Source organism: Fulmarus glacialis, unplaced genomic scaffold (genome assembly GCF_000690835.1).
Source record: "Fulmarus glacialis isolate BGI_N327 unplaced genomic scaffold, ASM69083v1 scaffold14742, whole genome shotgun sequence".
Lineage (NCBI taxonomy): Eukaryota > Metazoa > Chordata > Aves > Procellariiformes > Procellariidae > Fulmarus > Fulmarus glacialis.
The window spans coordinates 100410-122701 of NW_009196075.1; the positions used below are offsets into that span (position 1 = coordinate 100410).

General features: G+C 47.3%; 1 protein-coding gene across 1 annotated transcript; it reads right to left on the bottom strand.

Annotated features, from left to right (window-relative positions):
* Nucleotides 1-2271: 2271 nt before the first annotated feature.
* Nucleotides 2272-21797, bottom strand: CORO2A (coronin, actin binding protein, 2A). Its single transcript, XM_009572093.1, has 11 exons — nt 21597-21797; nt 16291-16407; nt 11327-11476; nt 10593-10772; nt 9802-9918; nt 7975-8079; nt 7533-7629; nt 5597-5709; nt 4372-4462; nt 3802-4073; nt 2272-2403 (listed from the first exon to the last, which is right to left on the bottom strand). The coding sequence occupies exons 1-11, from the start codon at nt 21795-21797 to the stop codon at nt 2272-2274; spliced, it is 1575 nt and encodes a 524-aa protein (XP_009570388.1).
* Nucleotides 21798-22292: the final 495 nt, after the last annotated feature.

The following is a 22292-nucleotide window of genomic DNA, read 5'->3' on the forward strand; positions in this document are numbered from 1 at the left end:
TACCCTCTGTGAAAATGGCTTTGAAGTTTGAAGCTGTCAGGCCTGTTTGACATGGCTGAAAAACTGTGAGCTTCTCGATTTCTTATGTAGCTCTTCTCTTTGGTGAGAAAGCCTGACCACTTCTGGTGTAAGATACATGTGTGGGTATTAAAGCTCTGTATCTAGGGTGAGCTGCTTTTGCATGTAACTGCATACTGCAGAGTGTTTCCAGGGCACAGGAAAGTCCATTCTAGAGGACCTGAAATGAGCTGAAGTTTGTTTCAACAACTATGTTATTAATATATTATTTTTTACAAAAAGAGTAGTGTTAAATAAGTGACTGATGCTAAAGGACCCTTCCTGAAGAACATGAACAACCACTCCCTCTCTGTAATGCTGCAGAAACAAACAACAATATTTGTGACTTTTTAGCACCCACATCTGTTGTTGCTATTTGGAAATGAATGAAACATTTTTGAAAGCTGGGTGAAGTCTCTGCAGCAGAGCAAAAGGGATGCCGAAGTCTTTGTGTGATTCTCATATAAGAGTATTTAGTGCCCATGAGCTCCCCACTGGCTACTGCTTTCAGGAATAACCAGAGGGGCACCTCACATGAGCAGAGGCAGTGCACAACCTTTAGTCCCCTTGCTAAGGAGTCCTGTTTGTGGGAATTTCTGACTACGGAGATTTATTTATTTACTTATTTAAGACTTTGGGAAATCATTAGGCTTCAGGGAACTAGCAGGGCATAAGTGTTCATTCCTACATGTGTCACAACAGAGGTGCACAGTTACAGGTTAAACGGCAGTTACTTGCTCTGCATGGGTTTAATACATCTCCATAAGCTCTGCATTTGGAGCAAGGAAAAACATTCCCCCTCCGGTGCTGCTGCTGTGCTCAGACCCCAGGGCAACCAACAGTGCACTCTCTTGCCCCACACCACGGGAACAAATGAGAGGAGACCCCCAGGCACCGACGAGGCAGGCAGGTCTGTGCACTGCCTCGGTGCTGCCGCTGGCCCCGCTCCGCACATTGCAGGCAGACTGCATAAAGCTGGTCACAGGTGCCCACTCTGAAACCAAGGATGGGACCTGCATCCTGCAGCTGCTCTTGCCCTAAGCAAAGGGCTGGGGAAGGCAGCGAGCTAGAGAGCTGGTGCTGAAGGGCACAGATGAGTGTCGCTGCAGGGCTTGGGGAGACAGGGCAGCCCTGGAGGGCTGGGCAACACAGCTGGGAAGAGGGAGCCTGCAGGCATGGCACCTGGGAGCTAAGGAAGCAGCAGTTGTGGGCACAAGGACAAGCAATACTCCAGCAACCAGGGAGGGCTGTTCGTGACTGGTCACGGTCCTATGATCCTCCTGTGATTGACACCACACTTCTAGCACCATTGCTGAAAGGTCTGCAGTGGGTTGGGGGTCCAACTCCTCCCTCGTCCTTTTAATCTCTCTTGGCAAACCTCCAGTGCCAACACTGTGCAGCTTTCAATGTTGTCCTCATTTGTTTGATGAGCACCACAGGACCATGGCCCCCAGTTGACTGCAGCTGGTCTTTGGCAGAAGGAGGGAAAGAAGGCCACCGACTCAAAGGACCCAGAGACCTCTGCTGCACCTGCAGCTTCTCTGGTGAGAACCAGCCCACACCACCGCGCCTTTAAAGTAGGATCTCCAAACACCAACTCTCCTTTACCTGTCAGAAAAGTGCTGGCCCTTGGCAGCCCCAGTGCAGCCTCCCGCTTGGAGCGGGACTATCCCCAGCACCAGGTCAGGGCAGCCACAGCTTTGCCTAGCCACCCAGCTGCAGGGCTGAGCCGTGAGGATCACTTTGGAGCTAGAGGTGCCTCTGAAGCTCAACTGCAGAGTGGTCTCCCAGGGCAGAAGGACAGCGGCCACAGGAGCCGCACTGCTGGGTCCAGGGGTGGGAAAAGAAGCTGGCAGCTGCCTTTAGTCTCCCATCCTCATGTCATGCGGAGGGGCAGCAAAACAGGTTGTTCCTAGAGCTTAACAGGTGGCTTCTCCAGGAGCAGAAGAGCAAGATTTTCCAAAGTCTCTCACTAGCATTAATGCACGAACTTCTGACATCAGTGAGCAGGCAAGCAAGGGGAGCCTGAAGAAGCACAGCAAGTCCATCAATAACTGTCTGGTGATGATTAGGGAAATATGACCACCACAAGCCAGGGAAGTCCATGCTGCCTGAAGGATCAATTTTTCCCCCAGCAAAAACCCTAGGAGTTATCTGCAGGAACTGGAGTCTGCTCCAGTTCCCAGGGGTGCTAACAGCTGCAGGCCAACACCCTCAGTAACTGCCTGTGTCCGTACAGAGGTTTCTAAGCTCCAGCTCCAGCTGTTTAATTTGGACATCTCTCTGGTTTACCAGCTCACGTAGTCTACGGATTTCTTCCTGTTGCCGGTAAAACATCTGCAAAAGCTGTAAGAAAAGTCACATTTTACTTTGTTTACACTAAGAAAACACAGACTTAACCTGTCAAATGCCACCAGCCTGTCACATCACTTCTGAGAGAAACAGCATCTAAGCAGGAGGCCTTCAACCAACAGACTGAACACCAGCAGTGCTCCTGCTGTCCACCAGCCTGGGCTATAAGTGCGTGTGTTTTCTCAGCGTGTGTTTTCTCATTACCATTTAGTAATGCTACATCTGCTTAATTCAATGCAAAAGACCAGAAAAAATAACCTTCTCAAAGAGAGCCTAGACTCAGAAAGTATTTGGAGTCTGAATTCCTGGATCTGCCACATCTCCTACTCTGACCTTGGGCAAGTCCTTTTACTTCTCTTCTTTTTTCTTGTTGATCATGCTCTGTCCTCTCCACTTGGGATTAGCATGGCCTTTCACAGTGCACACAGCAGAGCACCCAGCTCTGCAAGGGCTGGTTCTGTAACCTTGGGGCGCCAGCTCAGAAACATGCAGAAGAATATCCTTTTTCACACCACAGGGAAATTCAGCTGTAGAAATCCTGCCCCATCAAGCTGCAGATGCTAAAATCTTGTAGAGCCAAAAAGGGGACCTGAGCATGGCTATGGGAAGGAAATCCTTCCAGGGTTCCTAAAAGCAAACAAGCTGCTTGTACTCAAAAATGTCCCTGAGCCGCCAATAATGGGGGGCTTGCAAACCACCACAGAGATCTACCACTGTACAAGCTTTGGTCACCATACAGGGAGGGGGTTGGCCATGGCTGAAGACAGATCATGGAGCTACCAGGACCTTTCCTGGAGCCATTCCCAGGAGCAGGCTGCGACCAACAGCCAGCCTCAGTGGCACTGCACTGCCAGGTTGTCCCCCAGCAGTGAGCTGCCGAGGCAGGGGCAGAGAGAGCCCCTTTCCTGTGTCAGGGTTCACAATATAATTAGGCATTTAAGACTACATGGAGGCACCATGGGCCAAGGGAGCAGGGTACACGCACTCCTTCCCCAGGCGTCCCTGGCTCTCTGAGTGCAGCTCTCATAGAAGGGTTACATTGCATAAACCCCCTTCTCTTCTCCAGAACCTGGAGGTCACAAGGACCTCCGCGTCCCCAGCCAGCCACCAGGCAGGCCTGTGCCACAAGAATGCCTAAGAAGCAGGAATATTGATTGTTCCCTCCTTTTCAGACCCCCTCAGGTGGGGTGCTGCTGGTTCACATTTCTGCTTCCCAAGTGATAGCCAGGGCATGCAGAGCTTCTGCCTCCACAAAGAATGAAGAGTTTGCACTGGCCCGGGTCTGCAAAATAAACCCTCCCCGGATTCTGTCACCTTGTGAACAGCATCCTTTTGCCAGCTGACTCTGGGCTTCCCCCCACAGCCCCAACCCTTCACCCCAGACATTCACACCTCATTTTCAGTTTTTGGTGGTGGACACTCAAATATGTCAAAGCCATTGGAGAGGCACATTTGCTCATTTTTCGGCAATTTCTCTTCCACTTTCAGCTGTTTTCTGCTGTCTTCGATCTCACTTGACTTCTGCATGTCCTCCAGTGGTGTCCTTCCTCCCCGACCCTGGTGCTGGCTCAGGTCAGTAGTTTTCATGAGTGGCTCTGGCTCAAGAAGCTGTGGTAAGGAATTCACAGCTCCAGAGCCTGGTCTCAAGGATACCATGAGAGGGCCTAGGGAGGGAGGCAGGTGATGGGTTAGCACTGACAAACCACACTCAGAAATGAGCTGTAAGCAATTCATTCAAACAACCTGCAGGGATAAATATGGGGGTACCTGACTGGAGCGGCTTTCAGAGTTCACAGCGGTGAATATTTTAGCCACCAAATTATTTTAGTTTACAGCCATATTTGTTATGTGTTTCCTTTTCCTCCCTTCCTCTTTCTCTGGCAATTAACAGGCCAGAGAGCCAGTAGCAGCTTACCCAAGCCCTGGGGAGCTGAAGGGCTGGGGAGCTCTCCATGTGCTGACCTTTGTTAACTCCGTTCAGCCACTCTTGTGCTGTCAGCGCTGGCTGGGCTCCTGTGGTCAAGGGGTAGATGTCTTCCTGGTATGACTCCGACTGTAAGCAAACAAAAGTCCAGAGTCACTATGTCAGTGAGGTTTTGGCTTAGTTTTCTCCACCACTGGATTGTGGTGGAGAAAGAAGTTTGTTCCACCTCAGCACAAGGAGTGTCATGAGCACTCACCAGCATGGACATAAAATCTTCTCACCTGCCCTGAGCCTCTCTCCTCCTCACCCCAATTCAGAAGAATTGCATCTGAAGGCCTATTTTAACTCCTGCCAGAAAGGTCTTTACACATCCAGACAACAGACTGGGGGAGGTTGGTGACACAGGCTAACCCAACTCTCATGAACTCAGCATTCCTGAGGATGAAGAAGTGGATACAAAGGATGGACACAAGCCACAATCATCAGCTGATCATCAGCTGACAGAAACTGGCCAAGGAGATAATGTTGGAGGAACATGCCTGATTGGTAGTCGCAATGAGCATTAGCTCTCCTGCCTCTCTGAATTCAAGGTACTCATACCTTCTAACATTTCTGGAAGTAAAGGGCACAGTGTTGACGCTTCCAATGTACCTTTGCTCACACGGTTACATGGGAGCTACCTTGGCTAGCTACAGATTCATGACCTGGGTGATTCTCTAGCTACACTAGCTCTGAGACTTACTTCTACATCACTCTCAGTGCAATGGGTCATATCTTACATGCTGCAAAACAACTGTCTGTAACACAACTGCACCCACTGGGTAGAGACCTGGGAATCCATCGTTCCCTTTTTCTTGGGGTGATTCTTCTTCCCTCCACAAGGAAATTTTCAAGTCACCCAACATCATCCCCAACCCGTCTCTCTCTTTTGTCATTATGTCAAACAGATGCCACCAACTGAGGAAGTTTACAGCCAGCTAGTTGACCTGACAGTCAGGGAGACCCCTTGTTGCACCCCAGCAGAGCAGATCGGTGAGCATGTCTTAGAAAGTTAGCCATTACACAGAGACCTAACTCTGTTACCCAGCCAGGGTTTGTTGGCAGGGCTGCCCCACAAAATGACCAGCTTTGTCCCTCAGACCTGGAAAGAGAAAATCCCTTGTTCTACCTACTCTCCTGCCCCGAGAGTCACAGAGAGGAGGCACTGCCCTCTTTTTTATTGATATTTGTCCCAGACATGAACATGACCTGAGGTTAACTCACCCGTCGAGGGACAATCATGGAGATGGGCTCAATCAGGCTTTTAGTTGGGATCAGTTTGTAGAAACGGAAAATCTCACAAGCTGACACTTCAAGGCCTCTCTTTGGCATCATTCCTGGTGGGATAGCATGAAACAAATGGAGTATAAATCTCCCTAGGAAAGTTAATGTCATCCACCATGGAAAAAGGGTCACCAAACAACAAAAGGAGTCACAGCATCAGCTCCACAGCACCATGGTCTGAAATCTGCACCCAAAACTGGCTCACTGGCACAAATGACAAGACTAAATAATTTTTTTTCTGTCAGACCATGGAGTTACACACAGGGTCTGTGGTTTTCATGCTAAGCCTCCTGTTCCTTACTCATTTTCATGAGCTGCAAATAGAGTGGCCAGAACTGGCAGGAGATGCCACAGGATTTGACTATCGGGATCACCAGGAAGGGATTTCAGGACACCTAAACAACACCAGAACAGCTGGGTCAGGCTGAAAGCCCTTCCAGCCCAGTATCCTCCCCCCAACACCGTCCCAAAGCAGAATGGAGTATGAGAAGGGTGTGAACATCTACTCTGTCAGACAGCACCATTTGTGTTTCAGGGACCAGCTAAGCCACACAAGGTCTCTAAGTACCTGGTAGCCTCAGTGGATTTCTCTCCCATGAGCTTGTACAGTCCAAAGCCTACAGCCATGTCAATTCCCTTAACAAAAGAGATTGCCTCTCCTTGTAGACCTTGCTTCATGGTATCCTAGAGAAGCTTTGTTTTCTACTAATACCAAATGACTTCATTAAACAGTAGATTCTATGTGAAGGACTGTTGCTCCTTACATTATGCATTCATCTAAATGCGAATCTAAACTCCAGTCCTGTACACTGTATTTTGTTTTGGCAGTATTGGGAAAGAAGCTTTTGTGCAATAACCTTAGCAGTACGTTTCATCAGCAGAACAGATCAGCTTAGGGAAGTAGATTTGATTCACTCAGGCCTTTTAAAATCACTTGTACACTTCCTTTTCATGGAACAATTTTTCAAGAGACTATGACAACATAAAATCAGGATGCTGTACATTGGAAGGATTATAAAAGCTAAATAACAGAGAGATCTTCCAGTTAAGTGTTAAATAATTTATTCCTTTCCAATAACAGTTTTTTGAAGGAGGCCTGCAGGCACAAAATCCAGTGCTGCTAAATGTCTGTACCAATGTCCTGGAAGAATGGGATTGTCCACAGGTAGTATGGAGGGGTGGCAAATGGCCCTAAAAACACATCAGTCTATAGAGGAATATGGCTTACAGGGTAGACTGGAGAAGGTTCAAGAAAGGGCTACCAATGGGGTCTGAGGGCAGAAAGCCAAATTCTGTAGCTTGAAAGAGTTAACCAGTGGGTAGTATGCGGACAGGTTAATAAGCAAGGGTCTCCAATGGAGGAGAGGTGACCTAATCACAGCAGGTCTATCTCTAAATGGGAAATGCCAGTACAAGAGAAGGTAGGCAAGCGCTAAGAGTGAAGGCATTAAGATGTGGAGCATCCATTACCAGAGAAATCCCAGAGTGGAAACAATGTCAACAGAGTTCAATGCCAAAAATCTTGGAGCAGATTCACAAAGGGCAAGGAGCATCCTCCACCTTTAAATCCAGACTATCCTCCCTGCCACCTTGACCAGGTATGTGAGAGGAGATGCAGCAGTGACTGGTAAAGCTGCATGGCCCATGCTCTGCTTGTCAGAAGGGACCCCTCCAAGCTATGACCCTGTAATACCACTTGTGATATATAGGTGAGCTGGGCCAAGCTGACTGTTGTGCACGTGTAAACCGGGGTGGAGACTGGAATCGGACCCACTCTCTTTTCTAAATGATATTTTGCATAGTCCTGGACTCTGATAGCCTCTAAAACAAAAAAGCCACCATCCTCTTGTAATGTTAGACATACACTGCCACTCACCAATTCCCTTCTGTGGTAAATGAGAACGATATTCCATCAGGTAGTTCAGGTATGGTTTCTCAGGGCTTATCTCATAGTACCGTATATTTCCATCACCCTAAAGGCAAAGAAAATGAACTAAGCCAGGCTCTGCTATTCAGCATGAGGGTCTGAGAAGATTGCCTGGCCCCAGAAGCCATGCAGGGTCAAGAATGAACCAAATATTTACCCACAAATTCCTGTGTGGGAAGGTTAGGGCTCTGCAGTGTACCTCCCCACAGTAAATGTGGTACGTCTGCAGTGGTAAATGTGGCCTGATGCTGCAGCACCCTCAGGCCCCATCCCATCAGCCCATATTCTTAGGTTCATGTGCTTCAGGAGCATCTTTGACTTCAGCCTGATGCAACACAGGCCAGGAGAAGAATCAGACAGGCCAGCATTTGCTGACGTGGAAAGTACTTACCTTCCCCACCACGTAAAGCATGTGCGTGTCTGAGTCGTAGAAGGGAAACAAGAGTCCCGAGGAGCCATCCAGATCCTCCTCCAGTAAAGGCACAGAAAGGTCATTCTGGGCAGGACACAGGAAAAACAGACAGCTGTGATCGCTTGTCAGTCACCTCAAGTCAGGGACACCTTACCTGAACCCCACCTGGCAGCGGCATGTGAGCACAGCCCTACAATGATCCTAGGCAAAGGCCAGCTGCCCTGAGCAGAGGGCCATGCACAGACTTCTTCAAAGCTCTGTGGGTGGGAAACGGGTGCTCTGTCCCTGGCTCTTGACTGAGTGCAGCACCTCAGGACATCAGTTCCTACCACTAAAACATCTCAGGCACCCGATGACATTTCAGGGGTAGATACGATAAGAAACACTGCCTGCCTCTATGTGGGCCACCAGACTTAGGGAGATGGAGGAGCCTTCGGGGCATGTCTGCATCGCACATTGAATTACTCATGTTCCCTCACTACCTCTAGTCAAGGCAATACCTCCACAGTACTGCACCACCCTTCACAAGAACAGTCTACATCAGCCGAGCAGTCTCCACACTTCATGGTGGGAAGGTGCCTATTGCAAGGGTAAAAGCTCCCATCGGCCTTTTGCAGGTAAGCCATGTACAAGGACATAACACACCACTCCATACACAAGGTTGGCATGTCTTATACAAAGCTATCCCTGCACTGCTGAACGGACCAACATCAGGAGGACCAATGAGGCAGAGTATGGTGTCCCATGGCTGCCGTTGTGGCTATCGTCACATAAATATGTATTTAGGATAGGGTCAATACATACTTTGTCCTGCAGAACTGCCCAGCTGCAGGCTCCAGAAAGCCAGAGCTTCTGTTTAGATGCAATGATGACATGGGTGGATGTGGACCTCAGAAAGATGCCTGCTGGGCAGGTCCTGTGCCAATGCCTATCCCTAAGGAGGCTGTACATACTGGCCTCACAGGCCTTCTCATTGTGTTCTCAAACTAAGTTTGTGGCCAGCTCCTCCAGCAGCTCTCAATGTGTCACAGCACTGCTCAGCTTTGTGGAAAGCCTTCAGACAGCAGCACAATGCTTTGCCTCTCACATATGCGAAGAAGCCATGCCCAAACATAGCCAAATGGCAAATCATAGACCTGGTCTGCCAGCTTTGTCTGGTATAAAGGGTGACAGCACAACAAAGAGGCAAAAGATTGTGCTGTAAGGTGGTTGATGCAGAGAAACAAAGTGAGATGCTGACAAAGGAAAAGCATCTCACTGCATATGAAAGGGGCAGAGGAGAGCAGGGTTTCATAAGGCTAGCAGCTGTCATGATAGGAGATCATGTCTTGGAAGTGACCAATAAGTGCTACCTCAATACTCTACTGTCAGAAATCATCAGAAATCAAAACCACTCCACATCTTTTTCTCCATTGAGGGCTTCACCTGAGTATGCTGTGTCTAGAGCTCATTTCTCTTTCCAGTACCAGTAACAATTTGCCAGTAAGACCAGTAAGAGCTGCTTTTAAGTCAGAGCTACAGTGACCACCCAAAGGTCCTTTGAATGATTTCTTCCTGTAGTGGGTACAGCATTCTCTTTGTTTTGGTGGATTTCTATGCCGAAAGCTTTGAGAGCTTCTTCAAAAACTCATACTTAGCTAACAGTGCCATAGCAATAAGACCTATCACCCATTAAGAATTTGACAGATCACTTCTGAATTGCTGTTATAAACCAATTCTTGGGTATTTGGCAGGTGGAAAAGTTCAAGCGACAGCAAAAGAAAGAAAACTGAAGCTGGTATGGTTAAGATTGCTGGTCCAACTCACTTGATCCCATAATGCAATTTGCCTATTATTCCACCGAGATGTTCCAGTAGAGAACAGCTTTTTCACGTTTCCAAGGAACAAGACTTTATTGACTCTGTGAGACTTGTAGCTGGCTTCCTATAGGAAGAGAAAGGACACTGTGTGAGTACGAGACAGCACCTGTGCATAACTACATTTCATGTTACATGAGACCTCTGAGTCAGTCACATCTGAAAGATCTCGTCAGCCTGGCTAAACTACAGTGAGCAGGATTTCATGGGGATCGAAGAAAGCTGGCCTAAACTCTTCAGGACCATTCCTAAAAACCCAATCATGCTCTCTAACTATTGATTCACATATTTGCAAGAGTTGTAGGCAGGACTTTCTGTGTACACAAATCTGTGCAAATACGTACGAAACACAGTCAGCTTCACCTTACCAACAGATACAAAGTACAGGCAACAAGAACAACCCTGGCAGTGGGACAAATGTACACTTGCATCCACCTGTCCACCTGATCTCTACAAGCCTTCCCAAGGCATCCCACAGAGGACTGCAGGAGGGAGTTATGAAAACAGTGTATTTCAAGAAGGGTTTCAGGGAGCAAGGAGCATGGTAGCAAGATGCAGAAACCCTGTTTTCAACAATGACAGCAAGTGTTCCATGAAAAGAAGGCGGCAATAGCACCATCTGGTGCCTCAGGCAACGTGGAGCACAGATGCATCTTCTTTAATGGCAATGAATCTACCCAGAAGAGGAAACACTCCAAGGGGTAAGATCAGCTGGACCATAAACCTCTGGACCCAACCTACTTGTAGGACTGTTCCTGCACGAGGGTCTATCAGACGTATCTTTCTGTCCCTGCAGGCTGTGGCAAGGAGACTGCCATCTGTGTTGAACGACATGGAGAGGACCACATCTTTGTGAGCGTCAAGGATCTTCACCGGGTTCGAGACGACAGCGTCCTTGGTGTCAAGGTTCCAGATCATTATCTGGAGCAAAAGAACAAAAAAAATCAGCCCTTTGCTGCCTCACCAACTGGGGGCTTTGTGTACCCTATTCACTTCTTCCTCTCTTCTCCTACATGTATAGCTCTTACCATCATAAGTGGTTGTTCTCCAGCATTTAAAATAATTCCTGACACTTACAGCAATGTATCAGGAATACAGTGTCTGCTCAGAATGTCCAATATTGTAATTTCCTTTGCAACCACATCTTATACATAAAAATGGCCAGCATCAGTGCACATATTTGCACTAGCACAAGAATGAAGCCAAACAAAAGTGCATGGCATTGCATATTGTATCCAATCCAGTAAAGGAGAAGGGCAGAGTAGACTGAAGTTCATCAGAAGACTGGAGAATTAGCAAGTCCTTTTGAACTTGTAGCAATGTCCTTTTGCCTTTGGGGTCACCATGGGATTTCCCCCTGAAGAAGGCTTCTGAACTCTTTAGTATTATCTTACAGCTTGAAATTAAAACAAATTTCAAAACACCCTGCCAAACAGGGTGTCCCAGGAGGAGAGCTCTACAGAGAACAGACCCACCTTGTAGTCGTAGCCGGAGCTGAAGAGGATGTTATTAGCAGTGGGATGCCATTCAATGAGGCCCACTCTTCGAACATGCCCAAGAAGTTCCTTCTTCGGACTGGTAATGTTTCTTGTTAGCAAGTGCTTGGGGATGTCCCAGATTTTAACCTGAATGGCACAGGATGGATCTTTGTGAGATTCCTGAGTAAGGAGCTAATTTGGAACTTACCAATAACTATTATTCCCTTGGTATTATTATTCCCTTGGTAGAGAATAGGAATGTTCCCGGCTTTATTGAATGCCAGTCCTTTAAAATAGTATCTTTACTTTTCTGTGGGCCTGAAGACTCCTCTTTACCCTCTATCTTTAGTCAGCAGTTCTACCAGTTTGTTTTAACTTGGCAATCCAAGCCTTACACCTGGCCAAGCTGTCAGCACAATTACGAAAAGTTATTGCCAAGGGGAAGAAGTAAACCACAGATCTTGCAGACCTTGCCTCCTAACAAACTTTGAGCAGGAACAAGCAAATCTGAAATAAACTTCAGCAAAGAGTCTCAGAAGATATTATAGCAGTGATTGAATCATAGCAGTCATCGATAGCTATGCAGGATTGATCCAAGCAGTCATCGACTCAACGCTACCTGGTAAAAGAACTGAGAACTCCCTTGGTCAGATGACAGCTATAGCACTGTTTGTCCCATAGAAAACCGCACCATTGCTGAACGCTTTGCAAATGACATAGCTATTTGCCAAAGTACACAGAAGCCCACCCATGTGGCCACACAGCAGATGCCCTGAGCGGAGAAACTGGGCAGCACCGCACTGAAGTCACTCAATGCTGGGAGTGTGCTGTCTCATAACAGGTCTACCTGCAGCCCTGGGTTCTTCTAGAAGGATGCTGCATGAAGACAAAAATCCTCTGTCCTCCTGGGATGGAAGAAGACAATAGAGGAAACCTGCAAAAGGAGCTAAACCTATGAAGGTAAAATGAAAGAGTCTTTCTCACACTAATCCTAGAAGCACAAGTATTTAGGATGCTAACAGATAATTAACCCTCTGGCTCCATGAAAATTACTATGCTTCTCATAATTTTTCTAGGACTTCGCAAAAGGGAAATGCTCTTTGAAGCAGATAGTTCATGGAAATTAGCCATACCTGCCAGAGTTTCCCACTGTTTGGCTGATGAGGATCACACCTTTCTAAGCCAAAGGAGAGGCACAAATTCTGGGACCTGCTGCGAAAGATCATGAGCACCCTTCTCAACAGTGTTTATCCCACTGAGGAATCAAGCCCATCAGAAACCTAAGGACTAGTGGAGTCCAGTAGCCTCCAGATGAACTTCTACAGCGGTAAAAGAAAGCATCACACACTACAGCTTCAACAGCTATCACTAAAGGAATGAGGCTGAGAGAGTAGGAAAGGGAAAAATAGGTTGTGTTCACGCTGAGAAGAACTGCCTAGAATGAACCATTCACTCCCCATGCTATGAAATGGTTGGTGGTAAAAGCAGGGAAAAGCCCCTCGCTGGAATCTCAGGATGCATTAAATGGCAGAAATTGCCAGTGCTTAGTGTGCAGAAGAAGCAGGTCTTGGAGCCAGACGTGCCAGGCCAAGCAGAAACAATCCATGAGCCGTCTACCGTGCATCTTGAAGAAAACCTGACAAAGCTAAGTAAAAGGCACAGAGTTGCCCCTCTAACCACAGGGGAGAAGATCTTCAGCAAGCTGAATTCATACGTGCCTGATGATTTGCCAAAAGGAACAGAAGGGGTAAGGATAAGCCCTCTCCCCATACTGTTCAAACTCTCAGCCCCTGGCCACTTGCATTGGCCTCAGTTCTAAGCCTGAAGCAGCAGTAGGAACTGGAAAGGGCACTGGGTGTTCACAGAGACTATCCAAAAGTACCACTCCACATGCTTCAGCTACACACTACAAAAGATAGCTGTGGTACCACCAAGGCAAGCTCCAGAAAGGCTGGTTAATGGCCAAGAAACCTCTCAGGAATGTGGGTGATGGGAAATTTCCATCATCTTCACAGAAGCTTGTGGACACAAATGGCAATGGGCACTCCCTGGAGATCAGAGGAGCCCTATTTTCCCTAGAAGAGTACTCAACCCTTGGAAGAAGGTCCCAGTGAGGCCACAGGATCTGTAGCCTTGGAGATCTTTCCAACTCCTCTGGACAAGGCTTGGAGCAACCTGATTCAACTGGCCTGCTTTGAGCAGGGCTTTGACTGTGACCTCCACAGGTCTAGCTACCAGGTACCAGGAAAGACAGTCACACTAAGAAACACAGTCTGCTGTCCTCACTACTTAGCGGGGAGGGAAGAGGTTTCCCTACACTGTGTCACTGTGCAGGGGATCCCTAAGATCCCATTTCCTGGTGCCAGAATGATGATGGGAGGGTAGTACCGAAAAAGAGAGTACAGTCACAAACAGCAAGACTTCTTAGAACAACTTCTGGTGCCGAGACAAGTGACAAGCTCAGTGTTTCTATTCTTTAGCCTGGAAAATGATCCACTGCCAAGTTTCAGTCAGAAACTGGAAAAGAAGACTGACAGAGAGCAGCCCTTTTGCATAGACCCCAGGGTCCTGGTGGACAATAGAATAAATATGACCCAGCAGCATGCCCTGGCAGGGATGAAAGCTAGCAACATCCTGGTCTGGAACAACAGGAAGATAGCCACTAGATCAAGGGAAACGATTTTCCCTTTACTCAGCAATCATTAAACAACAGCTGGAATACTACATACAATTTTGCATCTCCCAGTGCAATAAAGATGCTGATAAATTTAAGTGAGTCCAGTGGGGGCCACCAGGAAGCTTAGGAGGCTGCAGCATTTGCCGTGTGAGGAGAAACAGAGGGAGATGTCCCTGATCAGCCTGGAAGAGAGACAGCTTCAGGGCAAACTGATAGAAGCCTTCAACATTTACAAGATCACTGAGAACACAGAGCCAGGCTCTGTCCTGAAGTGCAAGGTGGGAGGACGGGATACAGCAGTCACTAACTACACTAGAGAGGTTCTGACTGCATATAAGGAAAAAAATTTCCCCATGGGAGCGGTGAAGAACAGAACAGGTTGCCCAGAGAGATGGTGAAATCTCTATCCTTGCAGGTTTTCAAGACTAAGCTCCGCAGACCTGCACAGGTGGTGGGGGTGGAGACCGCCCAAGCTCCCTTTCTACACGAATGGTTCTGTGATTCTGTAACTACAGCAGGAAGCTTCAAAGTTTGTGCTCACGCCTCACCTGACACTCAAAAGAGAGGTCATGGTCATGCCTTCCTGCCACAAGTCCTTGCTGAGACAGCATGAAAGCCTGGCATAAGGGTTGAAAGATAAAATAAAACCCTCATAGGCAGCCCAGAAATTGAATGAAGCCTTCAAAAAAGACATGAATATCCAAAGAATCAAAGGCAAGTCACTAAACAGGAAGGACAATTCAAAGAGCCTAGATTTCCAATTCAAGAGTGATTTTTGGCAGAGCTGAAATAGCAGAGGATGTGCACCAAGCCAGGCCTGGAGGAAATGACAAGGGAAACCTCCCTGATGCTGTGTGGCAGAGGGTGAATATATCCAGTGGGAAAAAACACATGTGGGATCTCTGGAAAAAAGCACCGTAGGTAGTCAGAACACAGAAGCCAACATCACACTTTTGACAGGACATGGAAAGCAACCTTTCAGTGGGTAGATATGGGCTAAACTGTCCCTTTGTCCTGGTTTCAGCTGGGATAGAGTTAATTTTCTTTCTAGTAGCTGGTATAGTGCTGTGTTTTGGATTTAGTATGAGAATAATGTTGATAACACACTGATGTTTTAGTTTTTGCTAAGTAATGTTTATAGTGATGAAGGACTTTTCAGCTTCCCATGCTCTGCCAGGTGCACAAGAAGCTGGGAGGGAGCATAGCCGGGACAGCTGACCCAAACTGGCCAACAGGGTATTCCATACCATGTGACGTCATCCTCAGTACATAAACTGGGGATTCGTTAGAGAGGGGCGATCGCTCCTTGGAATGGGCTGGGCATCGGTCGGTGAGTGGTGAGCAATTGCATTGTGCATCACTCATTTTGTATATTCTATTATTATTATTACTATTATTATCCCTTCCTTTTCTGTTCTATTAAACTGTCTTTATCTCAATCCACGACTTTTACTTTTTTTCCAATTCTCTCCCCCATCCCACTGGGGGTGGGGGAGTGAGTGAGCAGCTGTGTGGTGTTTGGCTGCCTGCTGGGTTAAACCACAACACCCTTACAAAGATGAATTGAATCTTTCAATTCCTAATAACTAGTCTGCACCTTCGCTGAAGTAAAATATATGAAGTAAAATATAATTAGTTAATTATACTAACTTCAGCTAAACCACTTATTGCCTAAAACTCAAACCTGATGTGATGTATTCGGTATCTTTTCATAGGTTTGCATTAGCATGAACCTTTGCATCTCTGGAGTCTTTCTGTGGTTTCAGTAGGAAAATGCTCATTTCGTTTATATCTTTTGCAGAATAGTATGACGCAGATTCCTCAGCTACACCACAACCAATGCAGTATGACTTTTACAGAGTAACTGAGTGCAGGAACAAGCTCAAACTTGCTCTGCAGGGAATTAATCTAAATAGCTGTTCCAGATTATGTTGTGTGAAGCTTTTATTCTAAAGTAAAGGAAGAGTTTCATAGTGATTAAACTTGAATAGTCATTCCATTTTAAATTCATATTCTGTTTTTCTCATGCAAACACACCCAAAAAGATGCAAGCCCCCACAAAACAGATCTTCCTCCTCACACTGATTTTGGTACATCATCTGGAAGGGATCACACAGGTCTGACCTCAAGAGAAAGACAGGAATCTTACTCTTACCTGACTTTTTTGTAAGTATATATATATGTTTTCACATCTCATCCATGGGCCTTTTGGTTTCTTTTTATTTCTTTCCCCAAAAAGCACATTAGCCAGGTAATAACGCAGAGTACAAGCTGGTAAACTTACTGTGGCATCTTCTGAACATGAAGCTATTACAAAGTCATTGAACGGGTTCCACTTGATGTCCAGAACATTCCCTTTGTGCCCGCATATCTTGGGATAATGTGGGTCAAGCTTGCCTGTCTGGAAAAAACAAATATCATCAAACCTAAGGTGAGCCATCGAATTACAGGACATTTTCAAAGAAGATCCAAGCGAGCTCCAGCAAGAAATCTTTCTGCTTGTTATGCTCCAAATGGCCTGGATGCTCTCTGTTTGTTGAGAATGGGTTTTTGCTGTCCCTGGAAGGCAAGTCTTGATGATACCACTGAAAAGAAAGGAAAGAAGTGCTCAGTACAGTCCTAAGTACATACTGCTATCAAGAAATCTGCACACATGCAGCAATCAAGACTGCTGAAGTTAGAAGACAGTATTTGATTCAAACACCAGAATAATACTTAGAGGGGAAACACTTATGAATGAGTTGAATCTTCCACATTTTTTAAAGATCTTGGGGAAAAAAAAACAGAATCTCTTTCAGAAAACATTTCTTATAAGCAGAAAAAAAAATGTGTTAGCTTTTATTTTTTAGCCTCATCAGCTAGCATTTATTTTATTTTTTAAGCAAAAAGACATTTGTGACACAAATTGCAAATGCAGTTTTTCTTTCAACAAGCTATCTATTTCTCTCTGATGGTGTTATCCAGCTATTCACCGGATTCAATCAGCATTCCGGACTCTTAAAAAAAATGCCGTGTTTGGGCGGCATCTTCACTGGTAAAAATCCTGCACGAAGTGCACTCAGGAGTATTGAGGGACTTATGCCACATGGGGGCTGTGTTGCATCACGATAAACCCATACTGCAGGCACAGTCTCTGCTACAAAGTCAAGTCGGTGTATTTATCATGTGCTAGGAAGGGTGCTGTGGAATTAATTAACTTTGGAGCAGCACTTCCTTTTCCCTGTCAGGAGCAGGAGAAGTATGAGGAGCTCCAGGAACCACCTTGCATCCCAGACATCTGTCCAAGAGCAAAGATCAATCACCTAAGGAGAGAAACATGGTGGCAAGCTGGTGGTGCTTATGTGCTTACTTTCATCCCACCTGGAAGAATCACAAATCAAAACGAATGCAAATGCATGGTCTCCTGGAAAGCAGACACTTCTGTTGGTGCACTCCCTGTACCTCCCCAGAGGTGGGCCTTAAGGGGAGGGGAATCAGTGCTGGCCGTAACCTGGATGTGGCTAGGATGTAATTTTCCCCGTCTTGGAAATTTGTACAGTTTTGAATGCAGAACAGGACACGGTGTGTAACTATTCTGGCTTCACTGGAAAGTTGTCACATAGACTGGGACTAACCTGCTTTAAACTGAACACTCAGAGGGCTTTGAAATGTAAAAGACTGCTTTTTTAGACTACAGTCTAAAACAATTCCCTTTTATAACAGCGACAATACAAAGCGACTTGGGAAGGCAGAAGAGAGATAAAAGGCCTTTAATAAGCAGTGTTCCCCTGCCCACAGTGTCCTTTTGCAGGCTTCAGGGCTTGGTTTCAAGCTGGCAACTCAACGGGCTGGGCAGCCAGCTCCACAGGGATCCCTTGATCCCTATGGGAACTCCGTCCCCTCCCAGAGCTGGCTGCCTGTCTGCTCCCCACTCCATTTGGGAGACTCCCAGGCTGCTCTGAGCCTGCTCTGCCTGCCCCATCCTGCAAGGCTCTCCTACCCCCACGTCCCCAGCAGGCTCAACTGGCCCTGGAAAAGGAGCCCTTGCCCTCCCGGGCACCAGTCCCAGCTGCCCCAGCTGCCCCAATGCAACCCTGCAGCCCTGGGACAGAGCAGGACCCACCACACATGAACCTGCCAACAAACATATATGGCAGATAGGGCTGTTGGTCTCAGACGCACATCTGCATGTGGAAGTAAAGCTCTTCATGTCCAGGGGAAATTTCATTCCACAGATGAAAAACTATTTCAGTAACTAGATGTGTTGTCATTCATGCAGAGGTACCTGACTTCCAGAGTTATCTGCAGAGCTTGAAAATGAGTAATTTTTCAAGTACTCACTTTCTAAGCTCCCAGCACTTCTGAAACGTAGTCAAACTCAGAGTTCCTTGACAAAAACCACTTCTAGTGGGACAGCTGCTAAAATTCTCCCAGCAGATTTGTACAGGGTAGATTACCATGAGATGGGTCAGCCCCACTTCTCAGGTGTTCTCCAAAGGGCACTAACGCACCTTGTTGTCACATCATGGCACACCGTTCACATATGGCATTAGTTAGGTAAGGCCTGAGGGGTCATTACAGGTTTCATTTCACAGTCCTTGCCCCCAGAGAGAAGGGAGCGGGGTTTGTGTCTAGGAAGTCTACACAACCACAGATGTCCTCCCTTTCACACCTGGTGCTGACACCTTGAAAGACTGGAGACTGCAAAGACTTGGACACAAATATCTCCCTGTCTCTCAGGACTTTGTTCTCATTTTGCTACCTCTTTGCTTTATGCTGCAAAAGAAGAGACAGATGCAGTCTCAACCAAGTCTGGTCACCAGAGAAGGAAAAAGGCAGGCCTTTGTCTTTCAAAGAAAGGCCACAAAATTGCCCTCTGAGTCAAGATCCTTCCTTGGCATGTGCTGCCTGCACTTCCCCAACACATCTGTGTCAGACACCAATCTACACCCAGGCCACATTGTGGGAAAGCAGCTCATCTCCCAGTTACAGTCACTGAGCCCGCTTCTCCTCGGACTTGCAAGATTTACAAAGGCGTTCAGTCTGTTCTGGGCAGCAGGCAGCCCCTGTGGCCACGGCCACCTCCCTCCCTGGTGAGAGTGTTGCCGTTCCACCCAGCTGGCTTCAATGGCGCGTCTTCATGAGGACCTAACTGACACATCCTGCCACAGAAGACCATTCTCCAAGTGGTGGCAAATATTCAACTAATTCCTCTTCACATTGAATGCAAAGGCCTGCTGAAAGGAGCGTATCTATGGCAAAGAGCTCTTCCCCTACATAACCCCTGCTGTTCCTAACCCTACCTCACCCCCCGGCTCTCAGAGAGGAAGAAGGCAAGAAGTGGTATTTATTCAAGGAGAGATGAGAGAGCTTGGTGTCCATGACTCAGCAGGAGAAGAGCATAACAAACAAGCAAGGAGGCACGGTTAAACGGTGAGAGGTTGAGCCAGCGTTCCAGCACATCCTGAGGCAGGCAGCCCCTCCAGTAGCACACACAGAATGAACTCAAAAAAGCATGGGAGGGACAAGGGCAGCTCCCCGAGCAGGTTGTTCATCCTCCCTGGAAAGTGCAGCCCTCCCTGTCCCAGCTACCATCTACTGCTTTGGCTAAACCTAACGTCCTGGCTCTTGGGCTTTTCCTCCACACTGTGGCATGCTTGGGATGTGGCTGCTCCCTGTGAATCCAGTCAAAAGTAACCACGGATCAACTGTCCATCATGAGAGGGCAATACTGTCCTAGGCACATGTCTTCAGACCAGGCTGCCTTCAGTGCCCTGGCAGCTGGAGGCACAGGCCAAGAGCCCAGTATGCTGTCTACCATGGGTCACCATCACAGGAGAAGGTGGCAGCCACAAATACCACCACCAGGAGCACAAGTTGAAAGCTACCACTCCTCACCAGGTGGCACCAGTTTGGAAGTGTATCATGAAAAAAAGTAACTGGTATCGCAGCCCCCACACTCAGGGAACCCCTTTCTGTGAGTGGCTGAGGCCGCTCTTTCCCCCCCGCATGGGTCAGGAACAGGTATTCGGAGAACGGCTGTATGAAGCGCAGCACATACAGATCCTTTCCCTGATCCACCACCAAAGTCAACCCTCAAGAGACTTCCTGAACTAGGGGACCTGCATCATAAACCAACTCCTCTCCGTAACTCCATCCTGTTTTGAACCCCTTAATTCCTCCGGGCTCGTCAGCATCTGGAACAGTGAGCTCCACATCTGAACTGCAGAAGCCTTCACATCTGCTGCTAACCGTCTTCTTCCTGGTCTCCAGGATCCCCTTCACTACACAAATCAAGAAAAATTGCTCCTCACGCTTCTTCCCCACCCTCTTCACAGTTTTATATATCTTGCTCCTTGTCTTTTTTCCCAGACTGATTGAGGCCTAACCCACAAAGACTTTCCTCACATGAAAGCAATTTCACATTTTCATGGACGTACTTTAATTACCCTTTTCTGTATCTTCTAGTTCTACCATGCCTTTGACTTCTGCAAGGAGTATTTCAGATCTGGGTGGAGTATCTGAGCAGGTGTTAAGAATGGGAGAATTGCTACTAAAGACTACCCAAGCTGAAAAGAGGTGAGAAGACAGAAGAATTAATAGCAAGCAATGCAAGCACATTCAGCTCGTTTTGCCAACACTTTGAAAGCTGGGTCCCACCCCACATCCCAAAGTCACCAGCTGCCTGCTTATAGATGCAGCTCTGTGATAAAGACAAGTTCTTCAGCCTGAACAGATCATGGTCAAGGGGGCAGAAGTGACTCAGTCAAGAAAAACAGGGTAGTGGTTAATTTTAGAAGGACTGTCTCCGAACAGCACCAGTGGTGAAGGAGCTGAATAAACAAAGTCTAGAAGGGCCAGGAACTGTGCTAGGTTCTTCAAGCATAGCCAGTTCACTTTCATCCTTAGCAAATATATATTGAAAAAGTGGCATTGCAATAACACCATCAATTAACTTTTAATTAAAGGCTGAACTTTTGCCTTTCATCTGTTCTGCCCTGATTCCAGAGAGCTCATAATCTCATATGGAAGTTAATCCACTTAGTGCATGCCTAATTTTTCTGAAGCAATAAACATCAGACAGGCAGCTTCTCCCTCTCATCAAAACCCATAAACATGGGATTTGTTTCTGAAAGGGAAGTTTTTCCATCATCAGTGCTTGAAGCTTAAGAGCTTAATTGCCTGATAACCATGTCTCCATTCTTTCACAAAGGATAAGGTAGAGCAAAACATACCATATTCTCCTTTGGTCACAGCTGAAGCCATGCCACTAAAGCACCTTTTAGTTTTTGCCCTCTGTATCTACTAATTGCTTTTTTATTTGCAATTTCTCCTAGGAGACAAACATCTGAACAGCACAGTTCCTGCAACTGAAGAAAGGCAAATGAGAGATGAAATGAAGGAAGGTGTTAGAAAAACTGCAAGCAGCAATGTAAGACATGTAAGTACACACATCCCAGGAATCACCTGCCAGGACATCTGGGGCCCCTTCCATCATTTTGCAATTCGGGCAATGGCATTAACTGAATATCCTCTGTGCGATCTAGCTCCCAGCTCTCCTCCAGCCTCTCAATGAGCTCGCAAAAGCCAGGTTGCCTCGCCAGAACTCACCTGGTGGATAGGAATGACGAGGAAGGCCCCCCCACCCGCGCACTCGGTCACCACCGCAATAAAGTGGGGGTTCACAGCGCAGAAGTGGTTGTCGTGGACATTGCGGGTGATGGGCACGCAGTCATAGCACTTCTCCTTGCTGGCGGCTTTGCCATACACATGGCGGAACTTGGAGCTGCGGTACTGTGGGTGCCACGACATCTGCAAGGGGAGAAACACAACACCCCGTGACATAAGGACCAGCCGAACTGGCAAGGCTTGCAGACCCCCAATCCCTTCTCCCCAGCATAGGCTCACCCTCCCCATTTAGGCTTCTCGCACCAACCCTCAGCCAGGAAGCAGAAGCTGCTTTTTCTCTGCTGGTCGTCACCCCTTTGGCATGACCTGTCTCTGCACCCGTTGCACATCTGTGATAGAGGAGAGTGCAGGAGAGAAAAAGCAGCTCTCTCCATCACCAGCCAACTGGGCTGTGCGTGCACCAGCAGTCCCTATTGCTGGGGCAGGGCCCCATGGCAGCAAGTTTAAGAGGTGATGAATCCCAGTAGCACAGAGCTCAGGAAGCATGGAAGATACATCATCTTGGGTGAAGAAAGCCTGAAAGATGGCGAGTGAACAAGCTAGTCTGGATGCATGCTTCAGTTAGCCCTCAGGTGGTTCAGGACCAAAAACAAGTCTAAATTTTGCCCACATGAAAGG